The sequence below is a fragment of the Peromyscus californicus genome, unplaced genomic scaffold, assembly GCF_007827085.1.
Source record: "Peromyscus californicus insignis strain IS unplaced genomic scaffold, ASM782708v3 Scaffold_16__1_contigs__length_79575227, whole genome shotgun sequence".
Taxonomy (NCBI): Eukaryota; Metazoa; Chordata; class Mammalia; order Rodentia; family Cricetidae; genus Peromyscus; species Peromyscus californicus.
In genome coordinates, this window is record NW_026294458.1 from 39,493,841 (window position 1) to 39,521,557 (window position 27,717).

The following is a 27,717-nucleotide window of genomic DNA, read 5'->3' on the forward strand; positions in this document are numbered from 1 at the left end:
GTTTATAGAGAGGAGTACATGCCTGTCTGCAGCCAACAACTATTATGATATTCGTAAATTACTTTAGACATCATTAAGAGGTCAACTTTCCTAGTTAACTTTCCAGTGTTATGTTACTATGTCAAACACCCAAGATAATCTTAGTTTTAGAAGGTTGATTCTGTAACCATGGACCCCATTCTTTAGGGTTATGGTGAGACATTATGGAAGTAAGGCATTAATGCTCATCTTATGATCAGAATTCAAAAAGTGAGAAAGAAGAGGAGACTGGGATTCCATAATCCCCCTTTCAGGGTGTACCCCAGAGATCTAAACCCTTCCCACTATGGCTTACTTCTTGGAGTAACTCCCAGTAAGAGCATGGGATGGAAACCAAGCCTTAGCATTGTGACACTCAAATCATAGAACCATATGTAGTACAAAATTTTACTATGTATTTTCTCAAAGTTGAAGAGGGTGTTTGTTACTTCACCATAAGGAAATGCCAGATGTTTAAGGATATAGATTTACTCTGCTCTGAACATTACACAATGTATGCAGATATTGAAAGATATGGCACCCCATAAATAAGCCAGCTGCATTAGAATGAGGCCTTTTTATACCACTGGGTTGTATAAATCCTGGGTTCAGAGGCTTTCTTCCTGGAGTTATAATTGACAGGCCTTAAAGAAACAGACATGACAGTTTTCAAGAGCATGTGTTTCAAATAGTCACCATTGCACTCACTTACGGGGTCCTGTGTTACACACTTTACTAAAGGTCCTAGGCGCTGTGCTGTATTGTTCCAAGCCCATTAGACTGAGAATACCGAAGTCCTTCCTATAATAGACACAACATGCCCAGTCTCATGAAGCAAAGAGGAAACTCAGTAGGGATGCAGTTTTATGAGTCTTATTTTTTTTTTTAATTTTGATTTTATTTCCCTGGTTGAACCTGTATCCAAGGTTCTTCCTTTTCCTGTCTTCTCATTTCTATAGCTTCAAATAATTTTTAAAATTGAAATGCCTACCCCACACCCTTATCCCCTTGTGCTTGAAAAGACTCTAATACTCATTCACTAGCATAACTTGTGGTATTCCCCAAATTCTATTAGTACCTACAGAACAACTGTGCTTCCTGTATTATTCCCCCCTTACCAGTGTTATTTCAAATGTGTGTATCTCTCCATTTGTGTGCTTACTGTAAGCATAGGCCTATTACAATATCATATCAAGGGATTTTACACTGTAAGGTAAGATTTTTTAAAAATATGACATACAACTTCCATAATAATGTCATGTTCTCTTTGGGGGGTGTTAATTCAGTCTAGGACAGTAGTTCTCGACCTTCCTAATGCTGCAACTCTTTAATACAGTTCCACAAGATGTGATGACCCCCAACCATAAAGATATTTTGTTGTTACATCAGAACTGTAATTTTGCTACTGTTAGGAATTGTAATGTAAATATCTGATATGCAGGATATCTGATTTGTGACCCCCAAAGGGCTCATGACCCACAGGTTGAGAACCACTGGTCTAAAAGGCACATTTTAAATTTATTTGTGAAAGAAATAAAGCAAATGGAATGTGTATATACACAGAGATGTAAGTATGTGTCTGGGTGTTTACTTCACTAATCATAGCCAACACATGTGTAACTACGTGACTCACAGGAAAACTAAAGCCTGGGTATCATCACATATGGTTTATATATGTATATATGTATATACAAAAACATGTACATACACACACATGTACATATATAAACATGCACACCCAAGATCAATAAAGCATTCCCTTTGATGTTTAAATTCATAGAATAAAAATCAGTCTTGTGGGCTATATGAAAAGGCATGAAATTCTCAAAGAATTTATAAAAATTATGATTTTAAAAAGCACTCTCATGAAGCCCAGAAATGACTCAGAAAAATATCTTGACATGATAAAAGCTAAAACAAAAAGGAAAGGAATATCGTTTTACCAAGTCTTCTTTGTGTGTACATTTTACTTAAAACATCAATTAAAAGGTACTGCGTCCTCACCGCAGCTCCCAATGACACTAAGATGAATGAAGAGGTGTTGGAGAGGCAGGAAAGATGGAGGAGTAAAGTGGGGTTTTTTTTGTTTGTTTTTAATTAATATTTTTTTAATTTTCTTTTTTGGGGGAGATGCTATGGAGGGACTGGGATTGGGTTGCATGATGTGAAATTGCCAAAGAATCAATAAAAAAACAATGCTACAATAAAGATACTGTGTCTGGAGCTAACTGTGTGTTGCCTCCCCAGGCAAATCTCGCTCTCGAAAACCTCTCCAGCTCGTGGTTGGTACATTGTCACCAAGCTCAGTCTTCCTGTCCTGGGGTTTCCTCATCAATCCGCACCACGACTGGACGTTGCCAAGTCACTGTCCCAATGACAGGTAATTCCCCATAATGGAAATTATTTTTCACTACTTTTGATAGCATTGACACATGCTTAGAAAAACGTACAAACTTTTGGAACCTTAGCATTTACTTAACACCTATTGGCCATATAATTGTTCTAGGTATTTGGGGTACATAGATATCTAGTACAGGGACCCTGCCATTGACAGACTGGGATCTATCTGAGTAGAAAACATGTTTGTATGAGCAAACACTAAGGGAAGGAGCAAATACCAAATGGGCAGTGTCATGCAGAATGGGCAGTATCAATTATGCAGAGGGCACGGAGGCATGAACTAAAGATCATATCTATCTATATATCTATATCTAGATATAGATATATAAAGATCATAAAGATATACTGTGTGTGTTTGTGTGTGTACATGCATGTGTATGTATCCTTTCAAATAATTAGAAATACTCCTTATTTTAGTCACTACTAAGCCCATGTCTTATTTTGCTCGGTTGATTGATTCTTGAAAGTACTTATTTTTAATAATAATTGCAGTTGCTATGGATGCCATTTCTAAAAAAAATAAACACATTGAGATAGGCTCCTACTCTGAGACTCAGGTGACCTTGAGCTCACTGATCTTCCTGCCTCCACCTCCCAAGTATTGATCTTTGATCTGATAATTCAGGAGTGTTTGAAGTAGAAGTCCTTGAAGCGTGGTCTCAAATCAAACTGCATCACTATTGCCATCACTGGGGAACATGTAACATGCAAACTGAAGGTTCCTCCATCCCCAGACTTCACTGGGTCAGAAATTGAATGTGGGTCTCAACCATTTGTGTTTCAACAAGAATTCTCGATGATTCTGCTGTCCACTGATGTTGAGGAAAACTGGCTTAGGAAACTAGATGTGCACACATGGGAGAATTAAGCAGAGGTGGAGCAGAGAGGTGGTGTTTGGCAGAACAATTAACAGTCAGTCATGTTTTCAGATAACTGCAGTTCATTTATCCTTCAACCCGACACAATCTTTGGCTCTGTCTGAAATGAGCAGTGAGTTAAACACTGAACCATGACCCTAAATGGCTTATGCAGGGTATTTGCTTCTCATAAATATTTACTACATAAGTATCAAAATTCAAAAGTTATAACTGCATAAGTTTGCAAAAATCTCAAGCTTCGAGATATTTAAAAAGGGCGTTTGGTAGTTCTTGTTGCAAATACACTAGAAATTATTTCAAATTTGAGAAAAGTTGCATTCCTGCTTTAAAATAAAAATGTGAGGTGTATTTAAACATAGTAAAATCTATAAAACTTGTAAGTTTGAGGTATAAATTTTGATAAATTTTATAACATTAAGAAATAGAAAAGAGTATCTTATTCTCTGCACCTTGGGTAGTTGTTGGCATCTGTGTTAATCACCTACTGCAAATAGATGTTTCTTTGAGGGTTGAGAGATGCACTCATTTATGGGTATAAGGATACATCATTAGGAGTCTGTTACTACTATGTCCATTTAGCAACATTTTAGTAATAGGCTCTTGCTGAGGGCCTATGACCTATCTAGCCCAAAGTTCTTGGCCTAGCAATGGTGCCAGGTATGGGTTTCATCCTGTGGTATGAGACTTAAGTCCGTCAGAAAGTGGTTGGTTACTTCCATGATGTTCATTTCACAATTTCACTGATGAGCGTATTTTGCAAGACCAGTCATTGTTGTAGCTCTCAAGGACCACAGCTGGGTAAGATGATGATTTTTTTCCTCTGGTAGAATGCACAGCACCTTCAAGCACTATGAAAGCTAGCCAGTAGGGATGAAACTTCCAGATCAGGATCGGTTTGGTTTCTCTATGGTCTATGACTCTTATTGTCAAGTTCTGAAGGGTAACAAAGACCAATGGCAATAGCCTAGAATGTTTGGGTGTCTATGGGAGCTCATTGGCCAACATCCAAAAGAAGAAATTCTTTCCTTGCACTGGGATTTTTATCTATTAGCTTGTGATGTCTAGTAACATTGTTGGCCTGTGGGTAGGAAGTGAGGACCTATTGGAGGAGGGGGTGAGTATGATCAAAACATAGTGTATGAAATTCTTAAAAAAAAAAAAAAAAAAAGAAACAAAGAAAGAAATAGAATTCCAGAAAGTACCCTCTCCCAGAAACATTCCTTGATTGGATTTTTATCACTATAGATTAGTTTTGCCTCCTATAAAATCTGTATAAATGGAGTCACATTGCCTGGGAGGGGTGGTCTGTCTTCATTTCTTCAGCATGCTTTTAAATTTCATTTCTAACATTTCAGGTGTCAAACGTCTACTTTTTTATTTTTGAGTAGCATTCCAGTATGTGAATATTCTAGTTTATTATATATTCTGCTGGTAGGTACAAGAATTGTATTGATGAGGCTGTAGAGATGGCTCAATGGTTAAGAGCTCACTGGCCACTCTTCCAGAGGACCAGCTTTCAACTCCCAGTACCCACATGGCAGTTGACAACCATCTTGCCTCCAGTTCTAGAGGATATACCAACTTTTTTTGTCCTTTGAGGGCTCTGCACACATAGACCCACATATGTACATACAGGCAAAATACCAATGCACATAAAAATTAAAATCAAATAAAACTGTGTTGTGATTGTTTTTATGTCTATTGCATCTATAAACATTTTCATACAAGACTTTGAGTATATTATCTAATCTCTTGGGAGGAACGTACCTCCAATGGGAGTTGCTGCCTTGCAGGAGTGCATGCAGGATGTATATTTAACAGTCTCTCTGGCTTCATCTACATTCCCTTAAGCAGGCTGTGAGAGCTCTGCTTGCTGTAAACCCCCTTCAGTGTTTTGTGTTGTGACATGTTTTTTTTAATTTTTTTTATTTTATAATTTAATTTAGTTTTACATATCAGCCACGGATTCCCCTGTCCTCGCCCCTCCCCCCATTCCCATCTCCTCCAGGGCAAAGACTCCCCTGGGGGATTCAGCTCAACCTGGTAGTTTCAGTCCAGGCAGGTCCAGTCCCCTCCTCCCAGGCTGAGCCAACTGTCCCTGCATAAGCCCCAGGTTCCAAACAGCCAGCTCATGCACTGAAGACAGGTCCCGGTCCCACTGCCTGGATGCCTCCCAAACAGTTCAAGCTAATCAACTGTCTCACTTATCCAGAGGGCCTGATCCAGTTGGGGGCTCCTCAGTTATTGGTTCATAGCTCATGTGTTTCCACTAGTTTGGCTATTTGTCCCTGTGCTTTTTCCAATCTTGGTCTCAACAATTCTTGCTCATACAATCCCTTCTCTTTCTTGCCAACTGGACTCCTGGAGCTCCACCTGGGGCCTGGCCGTGGATCTCTGCATCTGCTTCCATCAGTCATTGGATGAGATTTCTAGCACAACAGTTAGGGTGTTTGGCCATCCTATCACAAGAGTAGGTCAGTTCGGGCTGTCTCTCGACCATTGCCAGTAGTCTATTGTGGAGGTATCTTTGTGGATTTCTGTATACAATTGTGAATGTTTTAATTGTAGCTCTTCTAGAGTAGTGTTGACCCATTACACTTAACACACACTTCCCTTGCTCTGAGGATAGCTGAGCTTTTGGGCTGTGAGATTATTTTTGTAGCGTTTTATTCTTGTTTAAACTGAACTGGAATGAAAAGCCTTTTAAAGTCTTTGCAAGTTCTCAAAAGTACCTTTTAAATTACTTTGATTGGGAAATCTAAGCTGAAAAGGAATGAAATGAAATTTTCCTTCCTGTGTCCATGGTCCTCAAGGAATAAAATACTTGGAAGAAAGCATGTGGATGATTATTTCCAAAACTTTTTTAAAATTAATTTTTAAATGTTTCAAAAAATCTGAAATATTTCTTATTTCACCCACCACTAAGTCCATGACTTATTTTACTTGGAAAATACTCTTGAAAGTGCATATTTGTTTTATGATAATTCCAAGTTTTTAGTGGAGTAGTTCAGTATGCCAACACTGGGAAAATAATGTGCTGGTTGAGTTGCCCACACCCCCAAAAAAACTCCAAACCAAAACAACAAAAAAAGGAAGAGAAGAAGAGGAATGAGGGGAGAATCAGAAAAAGAAGAAGGGAATGTGATAGTCATAGAGCAAAATGCAGTTTGATTTTAGTGGTTGCTCAGCTGGCTTGATGAATCCTTGAGGAGGGATGTGTTCCACCAAGGTCAATAGCAGCCAGGGGAATTCTTGGAGCATGTGCAGTAAGTACCTTCCAGTGCCTTGTGACTTTATTTATGCTTGAGTAATGCTGACCTTTTCATGAAGAATTTATCTACTCTTGGCTCTGATGGACACGGGTTGCCATTGTTGGCAGCACAGATGGACAGAGCATTTAGAGGATGTCGGAGCAGAGGGCTGAGAGGTAAGTCATAGACTCTGAGACTTCTGACTCAGATCATAAATACATCTCGGCCTTACCCTGGCTCACCAGTTCTGGCCCTGCCCATTACCTTAAATAGATGTAGTCATGTATATCAAATTACAGTATTAAAATTCTGCTTTGAGTAAAGTATTCAAAGGATTCAGTATCATCTCAAAATGACTGTATCTTTTCAAATCTGAGTTGGAAAAATAGGGACCTGTTAAGATAGGACTTGGAGAAGAATTAGAGAGTCATGGCTGAAAAGGACCATTTTAAGTACTTGTAGATTCTGCTTTTCTAGGCAACTCTGCTCCCAAGTCGGCAGAGTTAGTAATGAGCCGACATTTTAAAGCTTTTGTCGTGTTTGAGAAAAACGAGCAGTGCTGATTTAAAAGCACCAAAAATACTGTACACATTGAAAACACCCAAATGCTTCTACCAGAACTGCACATAATTAGAAACAGACCTGGAGAAATCTACCCTCATATAGTCTTGCTGCTTTTTTTTTTTTTTATGAGGTTAGACCAATCCAATGGGTTAGAATAAGCAATAACAGCTAAAGGGAGTGATTAGGTCTTGAAAATTAGAAGACTAACATAGCTGAGATTTTCTTTCAGCCATACCTTCTTTAAAAACCACTGGAATCTGGCTGCCCTTGGATTGCCACAGAAACACAAATGGGGTTGCTTTAAACCAATGAACTTTCTGTAAAGACTGATTTATAAAAACCGTTTCATATTGGTTTCTTGAAACCTCCATTATCCCATACAGAGAACCTACTGGACAAGTTGCTCCCTTGACTTTGGGCTTTCCATACCAAAGCTCTGACTTAGTAAGTTTCCATTGAGGACAGCTCGTGTTCTGCTGTGCACTTGGATGTATTCATGGGCTGTTGCTCTGACTTTGCGGCCCATTTCTAGCCCTGCTTTCACACACAGTTTGTCTAGGTCTTCCAAGATTTCGGGTCCTTCCCCCGTTGGAAAATAGATGTGTTTCATTTATGGTTGTGTGCGCAGTGTTCTTTGAATGGAAGAAGGGAACATTTGTTGTCAGTCTAAGACCAAAAGAGAACTTTCCAAGCTGACATAGAGGAAGGATATGGTTTTTTTTTTCAGCCAAAATTTGATTTAATATTGATTGCTTCTTTGTCCTTGCCATTCTCTTAGCTTGTCAAGGCTTTCAAGATTGCGTCTTCAGCTTTATAATTTATTTGTCTAACACTTTCATGTTTTATTTGTTTAGTATAGAATTAGCATTCTAGTTTTTGATTATTCAAGAGGGATGTTTACTTTTATTATTATAATTTTTTCTTCTAGACGTCCTAAGAAGTAGGCTTTTCCCCTGTCTGTGAATTCTCACTTATTAAACCTGGAGCCTTGTTACTCCCTTGCTTTGAAATATAGTGCTTTGTGAGAGTAGGGATTATGTCCCCAGGCTGGTAGTAAACCGGAACTAAATGGTTAAGCAGGGAACTGTCCTCATTTTCTGGTATGTTGTTATTACCTCAGAATCAATCTGACAAAATTGAACTAATACCCTTTTTCTGGAAATCTCACTTCCCTTATTACTTTGGAATATATTGAAATTCTCCTTACACCCTAACTTCATTTACTTTTTGTATTTCATTTTCTATAGTGTCTAAAGGTCCCAACTCTTACTGGTTTTGCTTGGGAGAAGTACTCAATATCTATGTCCTTATCTTTTCCTTCTCTGTTCCCACATAGACAGTCCCAACCAAAGCACTTCTCTGTACTCCACATCCTGACAGTAGCACACTGGCCATGTTCCCTGGATCTTTTCACACCTTACTGCACCTATACACCTACAGTAATGCTAAGGAAATCTAGACTGATCACTGTCAGCTTACTCCTGCACCCCAGTTTCATCTTTACCTCTCTTCACATCTCTCCCCTCCCAGGATCACATTTCTGACTTCAGCACTCCTGATTCCATTTCTTCCCACATCCTTTAAGCCTTTGGCTCCTTGATGGTCCGTCTCTTCTCTTTCAACCACCTTTTCAATGCAGCTGGTATCCTGCCTCCTGTGTGCAAACAGACTCAAGGTTTCCATAGCCACATCCTCCCTAAGAAAACTTCTCTTGATCCTGTTCTGTCTTCCACACTTCTTTTTGATCCCTTTCCTTAATCTTCAAGACGATTCCTATGTTCTTGATTTTTACAGCATCCCCATCCATTTTTTACTGGCTCACATCCCCTTCCCTCTGTTTCACTGAGATGTGTTTGTCACCAATGATCTAATAATTACTAACTAAACCAGTAGAATTTTCTAAACTATTATCTTCTCTATAGAATTATTGGCCAGATGATCAGCTTAAAAATTACCACAAGCATTCAAAGATAATATACTAAATGCTTTGTAAAAACAGAAAAGATGAGTGCATGAGAAATAATGTGAGGAAGAATACATGGGTCTGAAAAAAGATTAGACATGAAGGAGTAAGGGACTCAGAAGAAGGAGGTTTAGTTCATTCATTGTATTTTATCATTAGAAGATTCAGTCTGTTAAAGATGGCACACAACAGAGTATAATGGTACATGGATATTTTTATTAAGAAGGTGGAAAAAAGTAGATTATGCTTGTCATGAAACACATTGACAGGGTTCAGAGAGCGTTCATTTTATTGTTGCTTTGGTAGATCTCAAAACACCTACACAACTTCCTTGGTAGATAAAAGGAAAGGTTGATGTGCTTACAAAGTAAGAATGTGGTATAAATTACCAGGAAGTCTACTCTCCTGACATTAGAGTAAAGGAAGGTGAGATACTGAGAGGATGGAGTGACTCTCAGTGGCTCCAGTCACTATGAAGCAAGGACATTAACAAATGGGGTGCTGGGAGGAATCTTTTGGTACAAGGGTGGGGAAAATATATCGTCCCCATGTTTGGGGGGATACAGTTGTGTCAAATGCAAGTCTTCCTGAAAAAGTGTAAGTCCATAAAGTGACTAATGATGGGAGAGTTTGCGAGGAATAAACTAATTATGATGTTCTTCACTTTCCTTCTAATTATAGTTCACTGCCCGCCGCTACATCACAAATTTAGTTTTTGCCTCAGGGAGCATTTTAGAATAGAATATCTAATTTGTTGCTGAAATAAACTTCTATAAACAGAGTCTCAAATGGTGTTTAGTACAGAACCTCTTGAGAAAGTTTATTTGTCCAAAGGAACAGCTTCCCTGAGGTCATGCTGTTGTTGGTAGTGGACTAATGGTCAAGCCACTACCTACTCTTTAAGGCACTATGGTTTTTTTTAAAGATTTATTTATTTATTATGTATACAGAAGAGGGTACCAGATCTCATTACAGATGGTTGTGATCCACCATGTGGGTGCTGGGAATTGAACTCAGGACCTCTGGATGAGTAGTCAGCGCTCTTAACCTCTGAGCCATCTCTCCAGTCCTGTTTTTTTTTTTAAAGAGGCTTTCACTGTGTAGCCCAGGATAGCCTTGCATTCATGATCTTCCCAGGTTAGTGCTTCGATTGCAAGTGAGCATCACCACGCTCCAGCTCGCACTCTCTATTTTAAAAAGACCCAGAGCCTCTCTATATGGTTGTGCTCAAAATTGCTAGCAAAAACTCACACAATCAACATTTGATCCTGAATGTTCTCAGACAATGAGGAGAATGTTGACTATGTATCGAATATGGTTAATATACAGTAAAAACAAGTTTAAGCCGGGCGGTGGTGGTGCACGCTTTTAATCCCAGCACTCGGGAGGCAGAGCCAGGTGGATCTCTGTGAGTTCGAGGCCAGCCTGGGCTACCAAGTGAGTCCCAGGAAAGGCGCAAAGCTACACAGAGAAACCCTGTCTCGAAAAACGGAAAAAAAAAAAAAAAAGTTTAAAAGACTTAAACAATACTAAATTGACTACTCTCTGATTATGGGTCATTTTATGTTTATTTTCATTTACTTTTGCCAAGCACCACAGCAGAAAGAGAATTCAGGGCAGACCAGAAGTATAGCTTGGGACTCAGAAAAGAGGATGAAGGGTTTGATTATCCAGCTGTAGCTGCTCTGGGGCCTCTTCTGACTCTGTAAGGTCTTGCTTTACTAAGATTTTATCAATACACTAGCTGGAGTCAACAAGTAAGAATCACAGATTTTCTGTAATACAAGCAAGCTTTTATTGTATTTTGCCTCAAGTTGTGACAATTTTAGGGAAATGGTTTATTTTGTTGAGTGACCCTAAGGAAAAATTGCAAAATAGAATTGTAGACCCAATAGCTTAAATTGGTCTTTGCTGATGGTTGAAATACTGCATTGAGAGCACTTCTAATTTTAAAATGACCTAAAGGAAAACTAGACATCGATCCTGCTCATTGAACAATCTGTATATACTGAGTGTCAGATTATAAAGCAATATCCAGTCTCAAGAGACCCATAGTTCGTTTTAAACTCAAGAAGAATTCAATTCACTACTTTCAGTATAACACCTACTCTTTTCTTTAAGACTTAGAAGCCTCCCACCTTATGTAATTATCAACTTAGATGTGTTGAGGAAGGCCAGTTAGACTGTGTAGAGGAGAAAGCATGGTAGTTTGCATACATGAAAAATCTGGTATGAGAGAGGATATTGTAATTAAAATAGAAGAACTTTACAGGCTGTTTTTTGTTTTTGTTTTTGTTTTTTAAACGTGAAGTTGAGGATCTTTGAAAACCATGGAGCACTCTGTCCCATGTTCTTTGTTGGAAGGCTATATAAAATCAAGCTGATTAGAAAGCCTTGGATCTGACCCTTGGCAGCTCAGCTAGCAATGAGATCCTGACTCATGCCTGGAGTTAAATCCTCAGGAATACATCTGTACTAGAAAGGCAGAGTTGGGAGGGGGTGGGGCATCTGCTCTGATTTTAGCTTCTCAGCATTTCTCTAAGGTCCTTTAAGAGCCAGGACATGGTGGAAAGGGGAAGGGCAACAAGAATTCCATGTAGCATTCTTGTCAAGCAATGCATTTCATGAATCACTGTTAAGATTTTGACTTAAAAGACACAGAGGACTCTATCGTTGAACATTTGTTACTGGTAGCAATGAGTGTTCTGGCTGGAACAGTCCCTTTCACTCATTGGGCTTTCTGTTATTTTGGAATGGGGGATTCCAGCCCAAGAGTAGCTTTTACTGGTAAAAAGCAAGCTAAATGACTGGCTGCAAGCATTTTCAGGCTCTGCAACTACTAAGAAAGTAGGCTATCTATACAAAGGCTCTCCCCTAAGTTACTAAACTCCAAGGCCCCTGCTGACTTTATGTACATTGGAGTTGGGCACAGATTCTCCCCTACATACACTTAGAAGTGCTGAATTTTGGCTTAATACTCTGCCATTGCTATCTGAAAATTCTCAGATACTTTTCAACAAATGTCCTGCCTTTTTTTTTTTAAAAAGATTTATTTATTTATTATGTATACAGTGCTCTGCTTGTATGAATCCCTGCAGGCCAGAAGAGGGCACCAGATCTCATTACAGATGGTTGTGAGCCACCATGTGGTTGCTGGGAATTGAGGAATTGAACTCAGGACCTCTGGAAGAGCAGCCAGTGCTCTTAACCGCTGAGCCATCTCTCCAGCCCTGTTCTGCCTTTTTATTTTACAAAGTTCACACTTTATCTTCATCCCGGCCCCCGCTTCCTAAGATTAAAAGCAACTGACTCTATTTGTATCTTCAAGAAAGTGTGCCTAGAAAAACCAAAGAACATTCAAGTAAGCTTAATCATTAGGGGGTGTCTGGTAAATGTTTTTTAGCCTGAGTGAGTGACCTTAAAATCCATAAATAAAACCAGTTAATTTGGGTGTTAATTTAGCTTTGATAGGTGTGGAGTAGGGGGAATCATTCTAAGTTTGAGAAAAAATATATAAAAACCCTAAAGTTGTAGATAGTTACTGTGTTTCCATCATCATATGTATAGCTATTATGTTGCTCTCTTGGTTAAAAATATTTATTTAAAAATAAAAAGGAATTACTTACCTGTCAATACCACATCTGATACTATTCATTTCCTAGCCTGCTCACCAGACATCGAAGTTCTATTATAAATATGACATTCTCCCACTATTTGTTGCCTCCTTATAATGTTAAGAATGACAATATGGAAAAATTTCATGTTCATAGTTCTTTAAATGATTTGAAAGCATACAGTTCATTTGGCGGTTTGCCATTTTATCCAGTGCAGCATTTGTGTATACCTGTGTTAGTACCTGCTCTGTCAGTGTGTTCTCGTCCGTCTGTACAGTAGTGTGACACTTGCTCTCCAGGCCTGCAACCTGGTTAGTGGGACTGTTCAAACCATAGCCAGTGGAGCGTTCTTTGGACTTTCATTCTTCCATTGCTGGAGGTAAAGACACTAACTGGCCATACTGGGAAAGGCAGGTGATGGTCCTGAAAGCCAGTGTGTACATTCATAAAACAGGATTAATAATTTCTGCCATTCAAGATATTTTTGTGATAGTTGAATGCGACAGCCAAACCTACCATAGACTAGACATGCAAAGCCTAGTGTTGGGGACTCTCTTACTGTGACATCCAAGTTGTAGGATTATGCAGCCTGGAGCAAATAGGTAACGGTGATCTTAAATGTATGTTCTATATTCTTACTGTACCTCTATTAACTTTGCCTTTTTAATATAACAATAATTATGTTTTCCTCCTAGAAAGCAGTCCTATATATTACATCCTCAGGTTTGTCTTTTACAAATTGAAAAGTATTACTTTTGATACACCCTCCCGGCATGAGAAGGCTTGACTTCTTCAAATTATGAAATGACTATACCATTCATAACACCTAGCTTCTGTTCTCTATGGAACTGGAAAGGGATGACTATCTAGAATTTTCTCTTTCATTTCTGTAAGTAGCTAATGATTGATTGTGCTGAGACTTCTGAAATTCTGCTGGCACCTGACTTGAAGTTTAAAATTTAGAATGAAAACACACATGCTCTCTTAAGCTTAAAAAAAAAATCTGAGCAGTCCAACATTTAATGGAGTCTTCTGGTTGAAGTCTCTTGTGTGTTAATAAACTTGAGGGAGCTGGCTAGATGATTCAGCAATTAAGAGTTCTTAACTGCCATTCATGAGGACCAGAGTACAGATCCTAGCAGCTATGTGGGAAGCCATGCATCCCACAAACGCCTGTAACCTTAGTCCTGAGAGATCCAGCAGTGCTTCCTGGGTTTAGACACACATGCTCCTGCATACACATGTGCACATCTAATCATAATTGAGATGCATGTACACATAAGTAAAACAGATCTTAGAAACTTGGAAATACATTTTGCATATCCCAGTGTTTTTCAAACATCATATTTTCATTATTCAACAGATTTTATACAATTCGATATAGAGAAAAAGATAAAGAAAAGAAATGGATTTTTCAACTCTGTCCAGCTACTGAAACAATTGTGGACAATCTCAAGCCCAACACGGTTTATGAATTTGGTGTGAAAGACAACATGGACGGTGGAATTTGGAGCAAGGTTTTCAACCATAAGACTGTTGTTGGAAGTGAGTATCCTCTTGACCCAATAAAGCTTTTTATTCTTTTCTAATTGTCCACTTTAAGTCACTTCACTAGCTGCATAATATGAAATAAGTTCATTCCAGCTATTTCTAATATTTAACACGTTCTAGTGTTTAAGAAAATACAAATGAATAGAATTTAAATATTGATATTTCAGAAATTTTTATGTGATTTTTATAAATAGATAATGAACAACTTGATGTTTCCAGTGATGTCATTATAGTATTCTAAAATATATCGTTGACCTATGAACAGCAGCTGAGCTGAACAAATAAAATGCCAGTATGTGTAACCAATCACAAGGGGTGGTAGGCCTGTGGAAGTGGATACAGCCCATTACAGGGAGCCCTGCACTTCTCTTCCTTACCTTGTACACACACATCATTGGGATCAATGTTTGAAATTGCACTAAATGAAGGCACATGCCAAAATTGAGAGTGTGACTTGGAATTGTCCCCACGATGAGCTAGACTTGATTAAGGAGCAAGAAGAATAAAAATAATGCCATTTCCTTCTTGTTTTCAGGTAAAAATAAAGTAAATGGGAAAATACAAAGCACTTATGACCAGGTCCACACAGTGGTAGGTACCAATTTATTTTTAAGATTGTTCTTTAAAAATAATTATATCTGCATTGTGTTTCTACTTAGATGAGAGAGACAACTGTATTGTGAGGTACTGAGGTTATCTATTGGTCACTGGGTGAAATGCTTAATGATTTAGGAATTACCTGCTTTTTGTTTTGAAAATTATTTATATAATATGTATATATAATTATATAAATACAACTATATAAATATATAATTATATAAATGTATATATTATATATGCTTCCAAACCCTTTCTAGTTTGTTTGAAGTACTACAATTCAGAGATTCAGTGCATTTATTCTAGCATTTGAATATTTTAAAGTATTCAAGATTTTGTTCATTCCTTTGATAGTTCTGTGTCTGATATAGGCAGCACAGGTCAGAACAGGACACAGGATGTGAAGGAGAGTTTGAGCCTCCTAGTTAGATATGACTCAGGTGGAGTGAAGTCTTGTGGACATGGGGGGCTGGGTTGGTGTGCAGGATGTGCATCCCGATCCAACCTGGAGTTTATGACATTATTTTCTATTGCATAATCTAAATTACATGATTATTGTTTTACTCAGTTTCCAGGTTATAGGCATTTTAATTAATTCTAATTGATTTTTAATTTGATATAATTAAATTCCTATTAAGAGTTTGGGTTTTTTTTTTTTTTTTTGAGACAGAGTTTCTTTGTGTAGTTTTGGTGCCTGTTCTAGATCTCGCTGTATAGACCAGGCTGGCCTCGAACTTACAGAGATCCACCTGGTTCTGCCTTACAAGTGCTGGGATTAAAGGCGTGCACCACCGCTGCCAGGCTAGGTTTTTAAGGCTCTTTAGTATTAATGGACAAATTTCTTTCTAAGAAGGTTATCCTAGCTTATGATCTTTCAAGTAGCTAACAAGAGTTTATCCTGCTTCTCAATAGTGTGTATTTCTATGGCTAACATTTTGGCTAATAGTTTAAACGTTATATTAATTTTAATTTCTGTGAATGCTGATAGAGTAGTACTGTCTTTGCTTTTGTTTTCCATTTAGTGATTTTTAGTTGTGGCTCTTAGTTAACTGGGAATTGTGTGAACTTTTTTCCGACCAGTTTAAGACTTTGTAGACTAAAGAATCCTTTGCAATGCCATCTAGAAATATTTTTCTTGCATTTGCTATCAACTTGGTTGGTTGGGAATTGTTAAAAGAATCACATCTTGAAATGTGCTTCACCCAAAGACTAGACTTTCATCGGATCCTGAGCTATGTTATAGTTTTCAAAGCCTTTCCCTCTCCAGACAAAAGATAAATACACGTCTCCCTTTTTTTAATTTCAGTTTTTACAACAATTAAACTCTAAAATCTGTGGGTTTTGCTTCGCTATGGTGTACAGTAAGGCTCTGCAATTTTCTAAGTGGTCAGTTGGTCTAGTAGCATGGATTGAATAACGATACTCTCTAAGGTCTCTTTGATTTTGTTTCTCTGGAGTTCAGTCAGTATTATAAAAGAAAAACCTGCTACGTTGCACAGGAGGAACAGCAAGATACAGTTCCTGTTTCATCCTCTTGTAGAACGTTCTTCGTTCTTTGTTGTAAATGGTTTCCTAGGGAGCAAATCTTATCCCCTTCCCTCTTGTCTGTCTTGCATAATCTTTATGTGACTTGCTGATGTCATTTCTCTCATTCTTTCTTTTTCAACTCCACATGTCAATCATTTTTATTTATTTTGGTCAGAATGCCTCTTGTAGGATGCATCACTCGATGAGATTGGGAAAAATGGTTGGTACTTCCATCACAGCAGAATTTAATATCTTTTTTTCCTTTTCATAAACAGCTGTGATAGGGCTGGAGCGGAGGTTCATACATCTGTGATACAGAGCCAAAGTTGTATCACTTCCATGTGTGAGGTGGAGCACCCCCAAATCCAGCCAGCTGTGATGAGCTGTACTTTAAAACTCTCGGTTATTTCCAAAGGAAAACCCAAGTTCATTGAAAAGATGCTTCAAAGGAAGCCCTGAGACATGGGGAAGTTGCAAAGGAACCACACGGGATAGCTATTGGCCATGTGATGTGGTCCCACAGAATCCATTATGAAGCTGTTTTGATATTTCAGATTGTATATATTTCAGTCCAAATCAAGTCTTTGTCCAAGTATTTACCCATATCTTCTCTGAAACTGATCTTAAAAGGCAGTATTTAAAGAGGAATGCAATGTCTTACTTTTAAGTTTTAAGTAAAAGACTTGAAGACTGCTCTCATTCAATATTCTCATGTCTAAACCTTTGAAACCACAAAATATCCTTATACCCTACTAAAAGAAGTATTTGATACAGGGAAAGTATTTTAACACTAGGCTATCCTCCTAAAAAGATAATAATTAAGCTAAAAGTTTGTTTATTAAACCACCCCATCTTATGCCCCTGGTCACATTACATACTATAATTTATATATCCAGGCATACATTCCTCTGGCAGGCCCCACACAAATTATTCAGGGATATGTGGCAGGGTCTCTTCTGACTGGTTGGTTAGTATCTTTGCTTTACCAGTTGTTAAATACCTTCAATGATGTTACTCCTATCTTTACCTCTAAAATAGTGAAGAATGAGCATAAAAATGCTCTAATTTTTCATATATAACATAAATGCATCATTTGAAATGCATATAAGAAAGAAAATTTTTATCATACCATTTGTGTTTTTCTTTTTTCAGAGTCTATTATATTTCTTTTTTCTTTTTCATTTCTCATATATTATATTCTAACCACAGTTTCCCCACCCTCTTCTCCTCCCAGCCCCTCCCCTGGCATTCCCCTCTCTCCCAGATTCACTCCTCTTTCCCTTCAGAAAATGCAGGTTTCTCGGGGATATGAACCAAACATGCATATCAAGTTATAATAAGACTAGGCACATCCCCTCATTTTAAGGCTGGATGAGGCAGCTCAGTAGGAAAAAAAGGGTCCCAAAAGCAGGAAAGAGTCAAAGACAGTCGCTGTTCCCGCTGTTAGTGGTCCCACAAGGACATGATGTTACACAACCATAGCATATATGCAGATGACTTAGGTCAGACCATGTAGACTCCCTGATTGTCACTTCAGTTTGTGAGCCCATATGAGCCCAGGTTAGTTGATTCTGTGGGCTGTGTTCCTTGATTATATTCCACCCCTCTTTTTATTATATCCCTTTTTAGTGTTATATTTTTATTTATTCCTTGAACACAATAGATTACACTCTTTTTATGAAAATAAGTGTCTATTACCTAAATGCTTGTTACTAGGTTTTATTCAAAAATCAAATGGCTTAAAGTTAAACACATTTTCTCTTTAAAAATTCTTAAATCTAATTTATTCAATAAACAACACTAGTTACTGAAGTATTACTACATTTTAGTATATTTTGAAATGTAAAGTTATTTGATGCAACTTTCCTGAGAATCTGTGTTCCTTTAAACTACGATGCTATTTCTACCCTTTCATTTTCCATTCAAAATCAACTCACTTTAAGAAAGTTACTCCCACAAAATGGAGGAGCCCTCATAGTCTCCTCTTAAAATTCCCACTTTTCAACATGGTTGCGCTGGAGGTTTCTATCACATGTTCTTGAAGGGCGTATTCAAACCATAGCACCATGCCAGCCCACACTGTGTGATGACCTGAAGTCTTATCAGGACCCCGTACTCCACATCCCACAGCAGGTCTGATGGGGTCCATATCTGTTCCTCCAATACACATTCATGGGTTTTCACTAAAGTGGTTGAATGTGTGAAGTATAAGACTGATCAGATAAGTTAACAAAGAGAATGACCTTGTGGCTCACTTACATCTTAAAATTATATAGCATGACTATAACAAGCACCCTTCATTGTTCTCTTAACGGCTGTCCCCTTAAGCAGAAGCTTAAATATGCATGCACACATTTACACACCACAACACACACGGACACACACATACAACCACCAGAGGTTTATGTCTTATTTCAGCTAACCAGAAACTTGAAGACTTTCAAAGAAGGAGCATGTTAGAGTCAATTTTAGCCAGATGTTAGACTGAAACAGTATGTTTTGTAACTTTCATTAGAACATCCTAAAATGAATTAAAAGCAGAATTTAAAATGACTAAGTACTTCTCATGTGGTCTAGCTCTTGAGTCCTTGAAATTATATTTTGAAAACCCTTAGCTCCTCCCCAAGTGGACAGTTGCAACATCCCAGGCCCTGAAAATAAAATTAAACCCTCAATGGGCACTCTGATGCCATAAAAATGCCAAATGGACAAACCTGATACTAGCCTCCTTGATTAGCACTGATAGTAATGAAAGCTAACTTTCAATATAGTATCAGGAGGGAGTTAGTATAGTGCAGACAGTGAATTTAACACTCTGTGTGTGGCTGCTTCTGCTGTATTTGTTTCTCCATAGTCAAAGGCCTTCTCTGGTCATGACAATAATACAACAGAATGACAGAAAACCCCCACTCAGTTTATCTCCACTGGTTTTCCCTTTCTACCTTAGTGTTATTTACACGTTGAACAGCACCAGCTTCATACTCTGTGATTGCCCTGCTCTAGGTATAGCACAATGGTTATAGCACCGTGTTCAAGGCTTGTACAACCAAAGATGTCTTTAAAGAGACAGGATTTTTTGAGAAAAAAGGTGATTTATCGCTTACAGAGCCGTGAGGGTTATATTTATCTCCTGATGTGTTGTAAACGTTCAGAAAACATTTACTAAATGAGGAGGATAGAAATTGTAGAAAGACATAGTGATGGATGTTGCCACAAGATTGGGGATCAACAAGTTGAAGAGCAAAGATAGAGAGCAGAGAGACTGACTGCCGATGAGCAGCACTATTGGCAGACAGCAGTACTGCACCTGTAGGTGTCTTATTTAGTCGTTTTACATGGCTATAAGAAGAGGCCACAGACTTGGGTAATTCATAACGGCCATAGATGTATGCTTTACATAATTCTAAAGGCTGGGAAGTCTAAGATCAAGGAGCTGGCACCTGATAAAAGACTTCATGACACATTATCCTGTGGCAGGAAGCAAAAGGAAAAGAGGGAGATGTTGGCAAACTTGGCTCTTTTATTGGTGTCTTAGTTGGGTTTCTATTGCTGTGGTTAACACCATGCCTGAAAGCAATTTGAGAAGGAAAGTGTTTATTTCGCTTCACAGATTACAGTTCATCGCCAAGGGAAGTCAGGCAGTAGCTCAAGGAGAAACCTAGAGGCAGAAACTGAAGCAGAAGCCATTGAGGAAGGCTTGCCCCCCACGGCTTGTTTAGCCTGCTTTCTTATACAACTCAATACTACTTGCCCAGCAGTGGCATGGTACCCACCCCCATGGCTGGGGCCCACCCCCATCAATCATTAATCAAGAAAATGACCCCACAGACTTCCCTACAGGCAATCTGATGGAGGCATTTTCTCAATTAAGGTTCCTATTCCCAGATAATTCTAGGTTGTGTCAAATTGACAAGAAACCAAAAAAGAATAATCTGGAAGCCCATGGTATTGTTGGCTAATGCACTCCCCAGCAACAGCGATCTCTCATGATCTAGTCACCTATTTTAGTGTATGCCTGCTAATACTGTTGTATTGAAGGTTAAATTTCTAATATGTGTACTTTGCGGGACATATTCAAACTATAGTACACCACCAGTCCACACTGCATGGCAGCCTGAAAGCCTGTTGCTACCCCACTTCCCAAACCCTAGTTCCATAGGTCTATACCCACGGCTCTAGCATCTATTCATCAATGTCCATAGGAACCAGCCTATGAGAACAAGGGAAGGGTAGTGGTATCCTTTTTTTAAGCATTGAACATAAAACTCAAATGAAATTGGGCTATAATTGATTAAATCTTGGTATCTTAAGAGTTATCATATTTTGTTTCCTGATGATTTAAAGTGACAGTTATTTTCTTCTGCTTCATAAGCAGACACAGAGGATAGACTCACAGTGTGGAATTCTTGGTGGGACCTTTAGTCTTTGGTGGATATACTGAATAGTATTTCTTAATATCCTTTCAAAAGAAACCTATCTGCTGAGATGTAGATATCTGTTCACTGGTCTAGTCTTTGTCTTTGGATTATGGATTAGGAAAGAGAGCAATTACAGGTTTAGAAAGAAATGCATTCTGCAGCTAAATCATTTCCTTATTTTTGGCAGCACACCTTGTACCTATATTCTTGTCATCAGCTTAATAAAACATCGGTCAGTTCTCAAGCAAGAACTCAGAACAGAAACTTTTTTCCATTCATGTGATGAGTGGAATAGTTTCCACTTGTCCAAAAAAAAAAAGGTTGTGCGAGACAAATCACTGTAGCAGAACTATAAATTGGTGTGATTCAGTTCAAAGGCGATCAACACAGCCGTGTGTAGACATTTCTGCTATAGTGTGTTAACAGCCTTTGAGAAACCTCACATTCTACAAAATACTATAATAGGACTCCTAGTGCACACGAGCAGGGTGTTCAGATGCCTTTGTTACTGTAGCCATAGACCTGACCTATTAACACTAGGAAGATAATTGGGCTTCCTACGAGGAGAGGCTCTCCTGTAACTGAAGCTTGCTCCACTAGACATGTAGAATTCTCAGAAGTCTTGATCTCATGAATGTAGAGAATTCAGTGGTGGCTAAGGGTGGGAAAAAGAACACTGAGGAAGGGTGGAATGTTAAAGTTTCAGTTAGACAGTAGGAAGAGGTTTTTTTTTTTTTTTTTGAGAATGATCATACACTAGAAAGCAACAATCAAATTTACTGAAATACATTTAAAATGTCTCACCGCAAGAATGACAAGTCATGTGGTATAACTTCATCAAGACATCACATTGTATCTCATAAGCATTACATACTTATAAACAAATGAAAAACTATGAATTGCAAAAAAAACCAAATGTGAACTGTCTGGATGTAAAAACAGCATTCTTAGAAGTGGTAGGTGGACACTATGCTGGGAGTGATTTCACAGCCCAAGCAGAGCTGTGTCGGGGCTGCTATTAAGGTGGGTGTTGGGGGCAGTATAGAGTGGCAGGGATCTGTCTGTCCTCAGTGGGAACTGTGTACACATGCCACAGTGATGAAGCCAGAAGGGATCTTTGTGCCAGTGTGAGCTCACAACTGACAATACTGTTTCTGCTATGAATGTTTGTTTCTCTTGTGCTCCTGTTCATATAGTTGCCCTGCTCTTGCCTTGGAAAAATCATGGTAAAGTTATTTTTCAATCATTGCCCTGTCCACCAGTGGTTGATGACCTAAATTGCAGTCTGGAAGCATGGGTGACATGAAAGTAACATGAAAAATAGTTTTCACTTGTTTAAGGAACTTGGAAAGTAACTTGTACAAAAATTAATGAGTTTGTAATAACTACTACTCAAATTATGATGCATTTCCTTCCAGTCTGTTTTATGTATGCATGTATGTATGTATGTATGTGTATAGATGTGTGTGTTATAAAATTGGGTTATAGTGTGAGTGAGTCTGCATTTGTAGTCTTCCTATTTTTTCAGGCTGTTGAATAGAAGTAAACCATTTGAATTATAGCTTATTAAATAGAACCTGAACTTTGGGTAATGAAGTTGTTTTCAATTGTACTAATACATGTGATCACACACATGATTGTCTGTACCTGATTGAGTAGTTAGGCTGGCATGGTAAGAGAAATCACTGGGTCAATGATTAGAGACTATCCCTTAAAAACAAGTATCCAGTGATGAGAATAAATTATTTTTACAGTTTTTAAACATAATACAGGAAGAAAAATAGCCAAGAGTAAGGCTGGTGTTAGGACTCCCCTTTACTATATCTTATTAGACCACCCTGAAAAATTATAACATGTTACCACACTTTTTATTCACAATCATGAGTGCCTATTTTGTAAATGTCTCACATTCAGTCACATTCAAAACAGGCAGATCGGCACATGTTGTGTCTACTCTGTGTATTTGAGTTAAACCAACTGCCAAAAATTGGCCATTCTTACTTATTCTTTCAACAACTGAACTCTAATCCCCTATTTGAACTTCCTGCCATTCTCCTCCCCTCTCAACTCTCTCCTCACCCCTTTCCTCACCTCTCTCATTACCTCTCTCCTCCCCTCTTTTCTCCCCTCTTTCCTCTGCCCCACCTTTGGTCATGGAATTGTGTATGGCAACAGCTCCACTTTAAAGTCTAAGCCCATCCCCGGGCACTGTATGATGTCAAAATATCCCAAAGGACTTCAGAGACAGTTTGGGTGAAGGAAAGACATATAATCCATACCAGCTTCAATTTTAAGAGATATCTAGTTCTGAGTACTTACTCTTCCCTCTTGGGCAGTAAAGGGTGATGCTAAGAGTTCCTGGGGATTGTAGTATCTGCAATAACAGCAGCACCAGTAGGTCATGCTCAAAGAGTCAGACTTGATTGGTTTTAAAAGATCATATGTAGTTCAGCATCTTTTTGAGAGAAAGTATGAAGACAGTGTTTGGCTGGGCCATATGTCAAACAAAATGAAAATGAACTCTCTCTATACATTGAGGATCAATTTCTAAGTAAATGATAGTTCTGAAGACTGCTTCTGTGAGGTTTTGGCTCCTTATGGGGTAAGCAAATGAGTTCAGTACAATGGAAACGTATGTGCTAAATATCTATCCAGTGACTGTTAAATCCCTGTCACGGATGACTTCATTGAAGACAAGGGCTCCTCTTAGGATTCTGATTTTTTTTTTTAAATTAACACTGATGTAAAAGCTGACTTTCTCTCCCTCTCTCTCTCTCCCTTTCCAGCCAGCATATGTCCCAAGAAAGCTAATCCCAATAACAATCATCAAGCAAGGTAATTAGTCTGCTGTATTTGAGAACTATTATAGTCAAATGTTCAACTAATATAGTTGAACATACAATGTATGTGTTCTCAATTTTTCTAACAATGGTGTTTAGAAACATTTGAAGAAACTAGTGTAACTTAGTAAACTTGTGGCTAATACATAATTTTGGCTGTGATACCTTGGACAAATCTTACCAGTTGGGCAACAAAGCAGTTATACCATGTGTCACATTAAAAATAATCAGTTAAACATGTGGAGCTTTACTTTGGAGCTTTACTTAGGATTAAGTTAGCATACATGAGGAAAACAATTAGACCATTTAGGATATTGAGAATGAAAACTATGATTTAGCGGTCACTTAGGGGAAGTAAAGATGACTATGTTTTAAGAATTACAATGCTGTATTTCATTTCAGTGTTCAGTTGTTTTTGTTTTGGCTTCCAGTTTTCAAATTATTAAAATGAATCCTTTATTTCCAGAAAAAAATCTCTTGGTAGAAGAGCTAAAGCCTTAAAATAGTTCTCCATTTTAAGAAAACACAGTGTGTTAAGTATATGTTAAAGGCATGGCCACTTACTACTGGAAACACTGAAAGATTCTCTGATTTCAAGATACATGTTTTTTAATCTATTTTTTTAAAGACAGGGTTTCTCTGTGTATCCCTGCCTGTCCTAGAACTGGCTCTGTAGACCAGGCTGGCCTCAAACTCATAGAGGTCGACCTGCCTCAGTCTCCTGAGTGCTAGGATTTAAGGCATGTGCCACCACAGCCTGGCTTATGTTTTCTAATTTTATATTGTCTTGTTATAGAACTATAGTAACATTGTATGCTAGTTCTTACCTGCTTTGTGTGAAGGGCAGGATAAACAGAGAGTAGAGAGAGAGGGGATTTTTCACTACTTAGAATAGGATACTTTGTGAGAGAGTGGTAAGGATATGCGTTGTTACCCCCAAAGCATGGATGGGAAGGTAAGACATATATCAAATTCTTCTGTTGACTCTGTAGCCAATCCACTGAGTTGCTTCTGTTAATGGATAAATTTAGATTAAGACTGTACAAGGAAAGGTCGCTCTGCACCATTAGCTTCTTACCTCTTCCTGTGTTCACCCTCATCACACTATTGTCTTTTCATATCTCGCTAGTGATTCAGAATGTTACCCACAGGGCTTCAACTAAAGCCCCAGACAAGACTCCTTTTGGAGGAACAATACTAGGTAAGTCAGTCATGCAGTGTATATCTAGACGAGGCAATCTAGGCTATCTTTTGATAAGAGGGTTCTTATGGGGATGTGTACTGTGAGCAAGTGCTAAATTAGTGTGAGTCCATTTCATTTCCATTTCATTTCCTGGCTTGTGCCCAGTCTAAGCTACCAGCCAAGACACACTGCCTTTATCTTGGCTACAGCCCATGCAGAAGCTTTGAGTCTATGAATGTAAACTCGGGGGATTTCTGGTGGTAAGTTCTAGATAAGGAAAATACCCATTTTAAAAGGTGCAGTCATATTCCCCTCCCCATATTTTCTACGTGGAGTTAAAGTTAATCAAAGGAAGGGAAGGGTCAACCTTTGAATTCTGCTTTATAATTCTCCATTCTCCACTTTTGTCTAATAGGTTTTCTTCCTCTTCTTACATTTATATCTATTTCCTTGCAGTTCATCTTATTATTCCGGGACTTAATGATTCCATGGTAAAACTTCCCACATCCATAATGCTTGAGATTTCGGATGCTCTCAAGGCACAATTAGGTAAGCAGGGGCTCTTCAATGAACAGTAGCACTGGATGATACAGCACTGAGATTATGTAAGGAATTTTGCAGATGAGACATTTGAGGACTAAATAATGAGTGTGGAGGAGGAGGCTGGAGGGTCAGAAATTACTACCAATCATTCTGTATGGAAAACTATTATATACATATGCATGTAATATATGAAAGAAAAATGGGAGTCGTATCTGAAATGTACTCATTTGAACAGGTATAATTTTCAAGTAGAGAACTTTTCCTAAATTATGCTCATTGAACTTTGTTATAAGGGGCCATTAGGAATTTTCAATGAGAGCTGATATAAAGGGACATTAGAATGAGTATGTGCTTGAGGCTGGTATTGTTGCCTTCTTCTAGAAAGAATTGGGAAACGTTGGTATCATTAAGAAAACATCAGCAAAATGTCCTTCAAAGGGACCCAGAGGACAATTCTGGTTGCTATATTTGACTATCAAATTGGGCTCAAGGTTGTCTCTCTGGCAGTAGATCTGAAACTTAGATGATGGCCATTCTGACTGAAGTGAGATAGAATCTTAGGATAGTTTTGATTGTGCAGCCCTGATGACTAATGGTGCGTATTCTTCCACTTCTATGTATATGTACACAGTGTACACGCATGTGTTTATGTATACATGTTGGCATGCTTAGGTGCATGTGTGGAGGCCTGAGGTTGATATGGAAATCATCCTGGATTACTCTTCCAGTGTGTTTACTGAGACAGGGTTTTTTTTTTTTTTTAATAAAATCTTATTGTTATGGTTAGTCTTGTGTGCCAACTTGTTCTGGGGATCCTGTGTTTTTGCCTTCTGAGGCTAGAATAATAGATGGGCCACCGTGCATGCCCACATGGAATTCAGTGGGTTCCAGGGATCTGAAGTCTCAGTCTTATGTGACAAGTCTTTTAAGCACTGAGCCATCTCCTCAGTTGTTTTTGAACACCTTTTAAACTGGTTGTGAAACAGTTTACCAAGAACACCTGTATTTCTCCTTTTGAGAACTCTATTTAGCCCATTTTTACTTGGATTTTTTTTTAATGTTTAGTTTTGTTGTGATGGTGGTTTTCGAGTTCCTTATTGTCTTCTAGATACCAATTCTCCATCAGATGTATAACTTGAAAATATTTTCTCATATTCTGTGAGCTGCCTCTTCATAGGGTTATGGTTTTGTTTGCTGTACAAAAGTGTTTGGGTTTTCTGAGACCCCACTTGCTGGCTTTATTTACTGTGGAGTCCTATTCAAAACCTCCTTGTCTATGCCTCGATGTACTCCCTTCTTTATCTTCTAGTAGTTTCAGAATACCAGGTGTCACTTTGGTTTTAGTTGATGGTGATTATACATACTTAGGAGTTATAGTTCAATACAGATATGCAAAGTGTAATGATGAGTTCAGGATAATTGGCACACATATCACTTCAGACATATGCAATGTCTTTGCATTGGGAGTATTAGAACTCCTATCAGCTATTTTGAAATGTCACATTAATTACTGTCAGTCAGAATCATCTTATTGTGCTATAGAGTGTTAACAAGTTATGGGCATTCTTTATATATTTTAGACATTGAGTCTATATGTGAACCATGGCTTCTGGACATTTTCTTCCAATCTGTAGGCTAGTTTTTATTTTGTTGATGGATTATTTTGCTGTGCAGAAACCTTTTTTCCCACAAAAATTGCGTGGGCATAAACACTTTTTCTATTACCAAGGGAGAAATAAACGTTCCAAAGTTAATTATCACTGCTGCAATTCAGAAAAGTCATATTTTTTGAGGGAGTAAATCCTAAAAATAATAACCCCCTTCCAACAGAGCCCATCATGGGCCATCAAGAGATGCAATAGCTTTTGTTCTAAGAACACATGGTGTGAATAAATGAACAAGAAAGCTAGTATTACACACACTCATCTCCAAGGGACTTAAAAGGGCTTGCCAAAGCTAAGACACACCCTGCCAAAAGTTAAGAGAATCAACAGTGTTGGAAAACAGTATGAAAGAAAAAATGGAGGAACAAGAACTTACTGAGGTCTAGGCCATAGCTGGATGATGTTTTACTCTGTCAAGATAGCAGGTGTGTGAGTGTAGATAAGTGTTCATAGGTTGCAAAGTGATGCCAGAACTCTCATTGAAATACATTCCCCATCTTCTAACTACTCTGACATCTGCTATGTTATATGTAGAAATACTATATACCTTTACAAGAAATTAGTGTTGTATGAAGAATACATATATCTCTTAAGAAGGCTTGCCATGTTTTCCCATTTGTAATTGAATTTTAGGTTAATGTGATTGCCAATTAAAGGCAGCTATTGACTCTTAGAACCTGGAGCAACCCAGTTTGTTGTCCCTGAC

General features: G+C 38.2%; 1 protein-coding gene across 6 annotated transcripts in view; it reads left to right on the top strand.

Annotated features, from left to right (window-relative positions):
* Abi3bp (ABI family member 3 binding protein) overlaps positions 1-27,717 on the top strand; it is a 205,305-nt gene that overhangs the window by 77,851 nt on the left and 99,737 nt on the right. For all 6 annotated transcript variants that reach the window (XM_052740892.1, XM_052740896.1, XM_052740894.1 and 3 more), the window contains exons 4-9: positions 2,266-2,398; positions 14,052-14,233; positions 14,775-14,830; positions 23,568-23,616; positions 24,751-24,822; positions 25,261-25,353. In XM_052740892.1, coding sequence (XP_052596852.1) covers positions 2,266-2,398; positions 14,052-14,233; positions 14,775-14,830; positions 23,568-23,616; positions 24,751-24,822; positions 25,261-25,353 — 585 coding nt within the window. The remainder of the gene's footprint in view (positions 1-2,265; positions 2,399-14,051; positions 14,234-14,774; positions 14,831-23,567; positions 23,617-24,750; positions 24,823-25,260; positions 25,354-27,717) is intronic.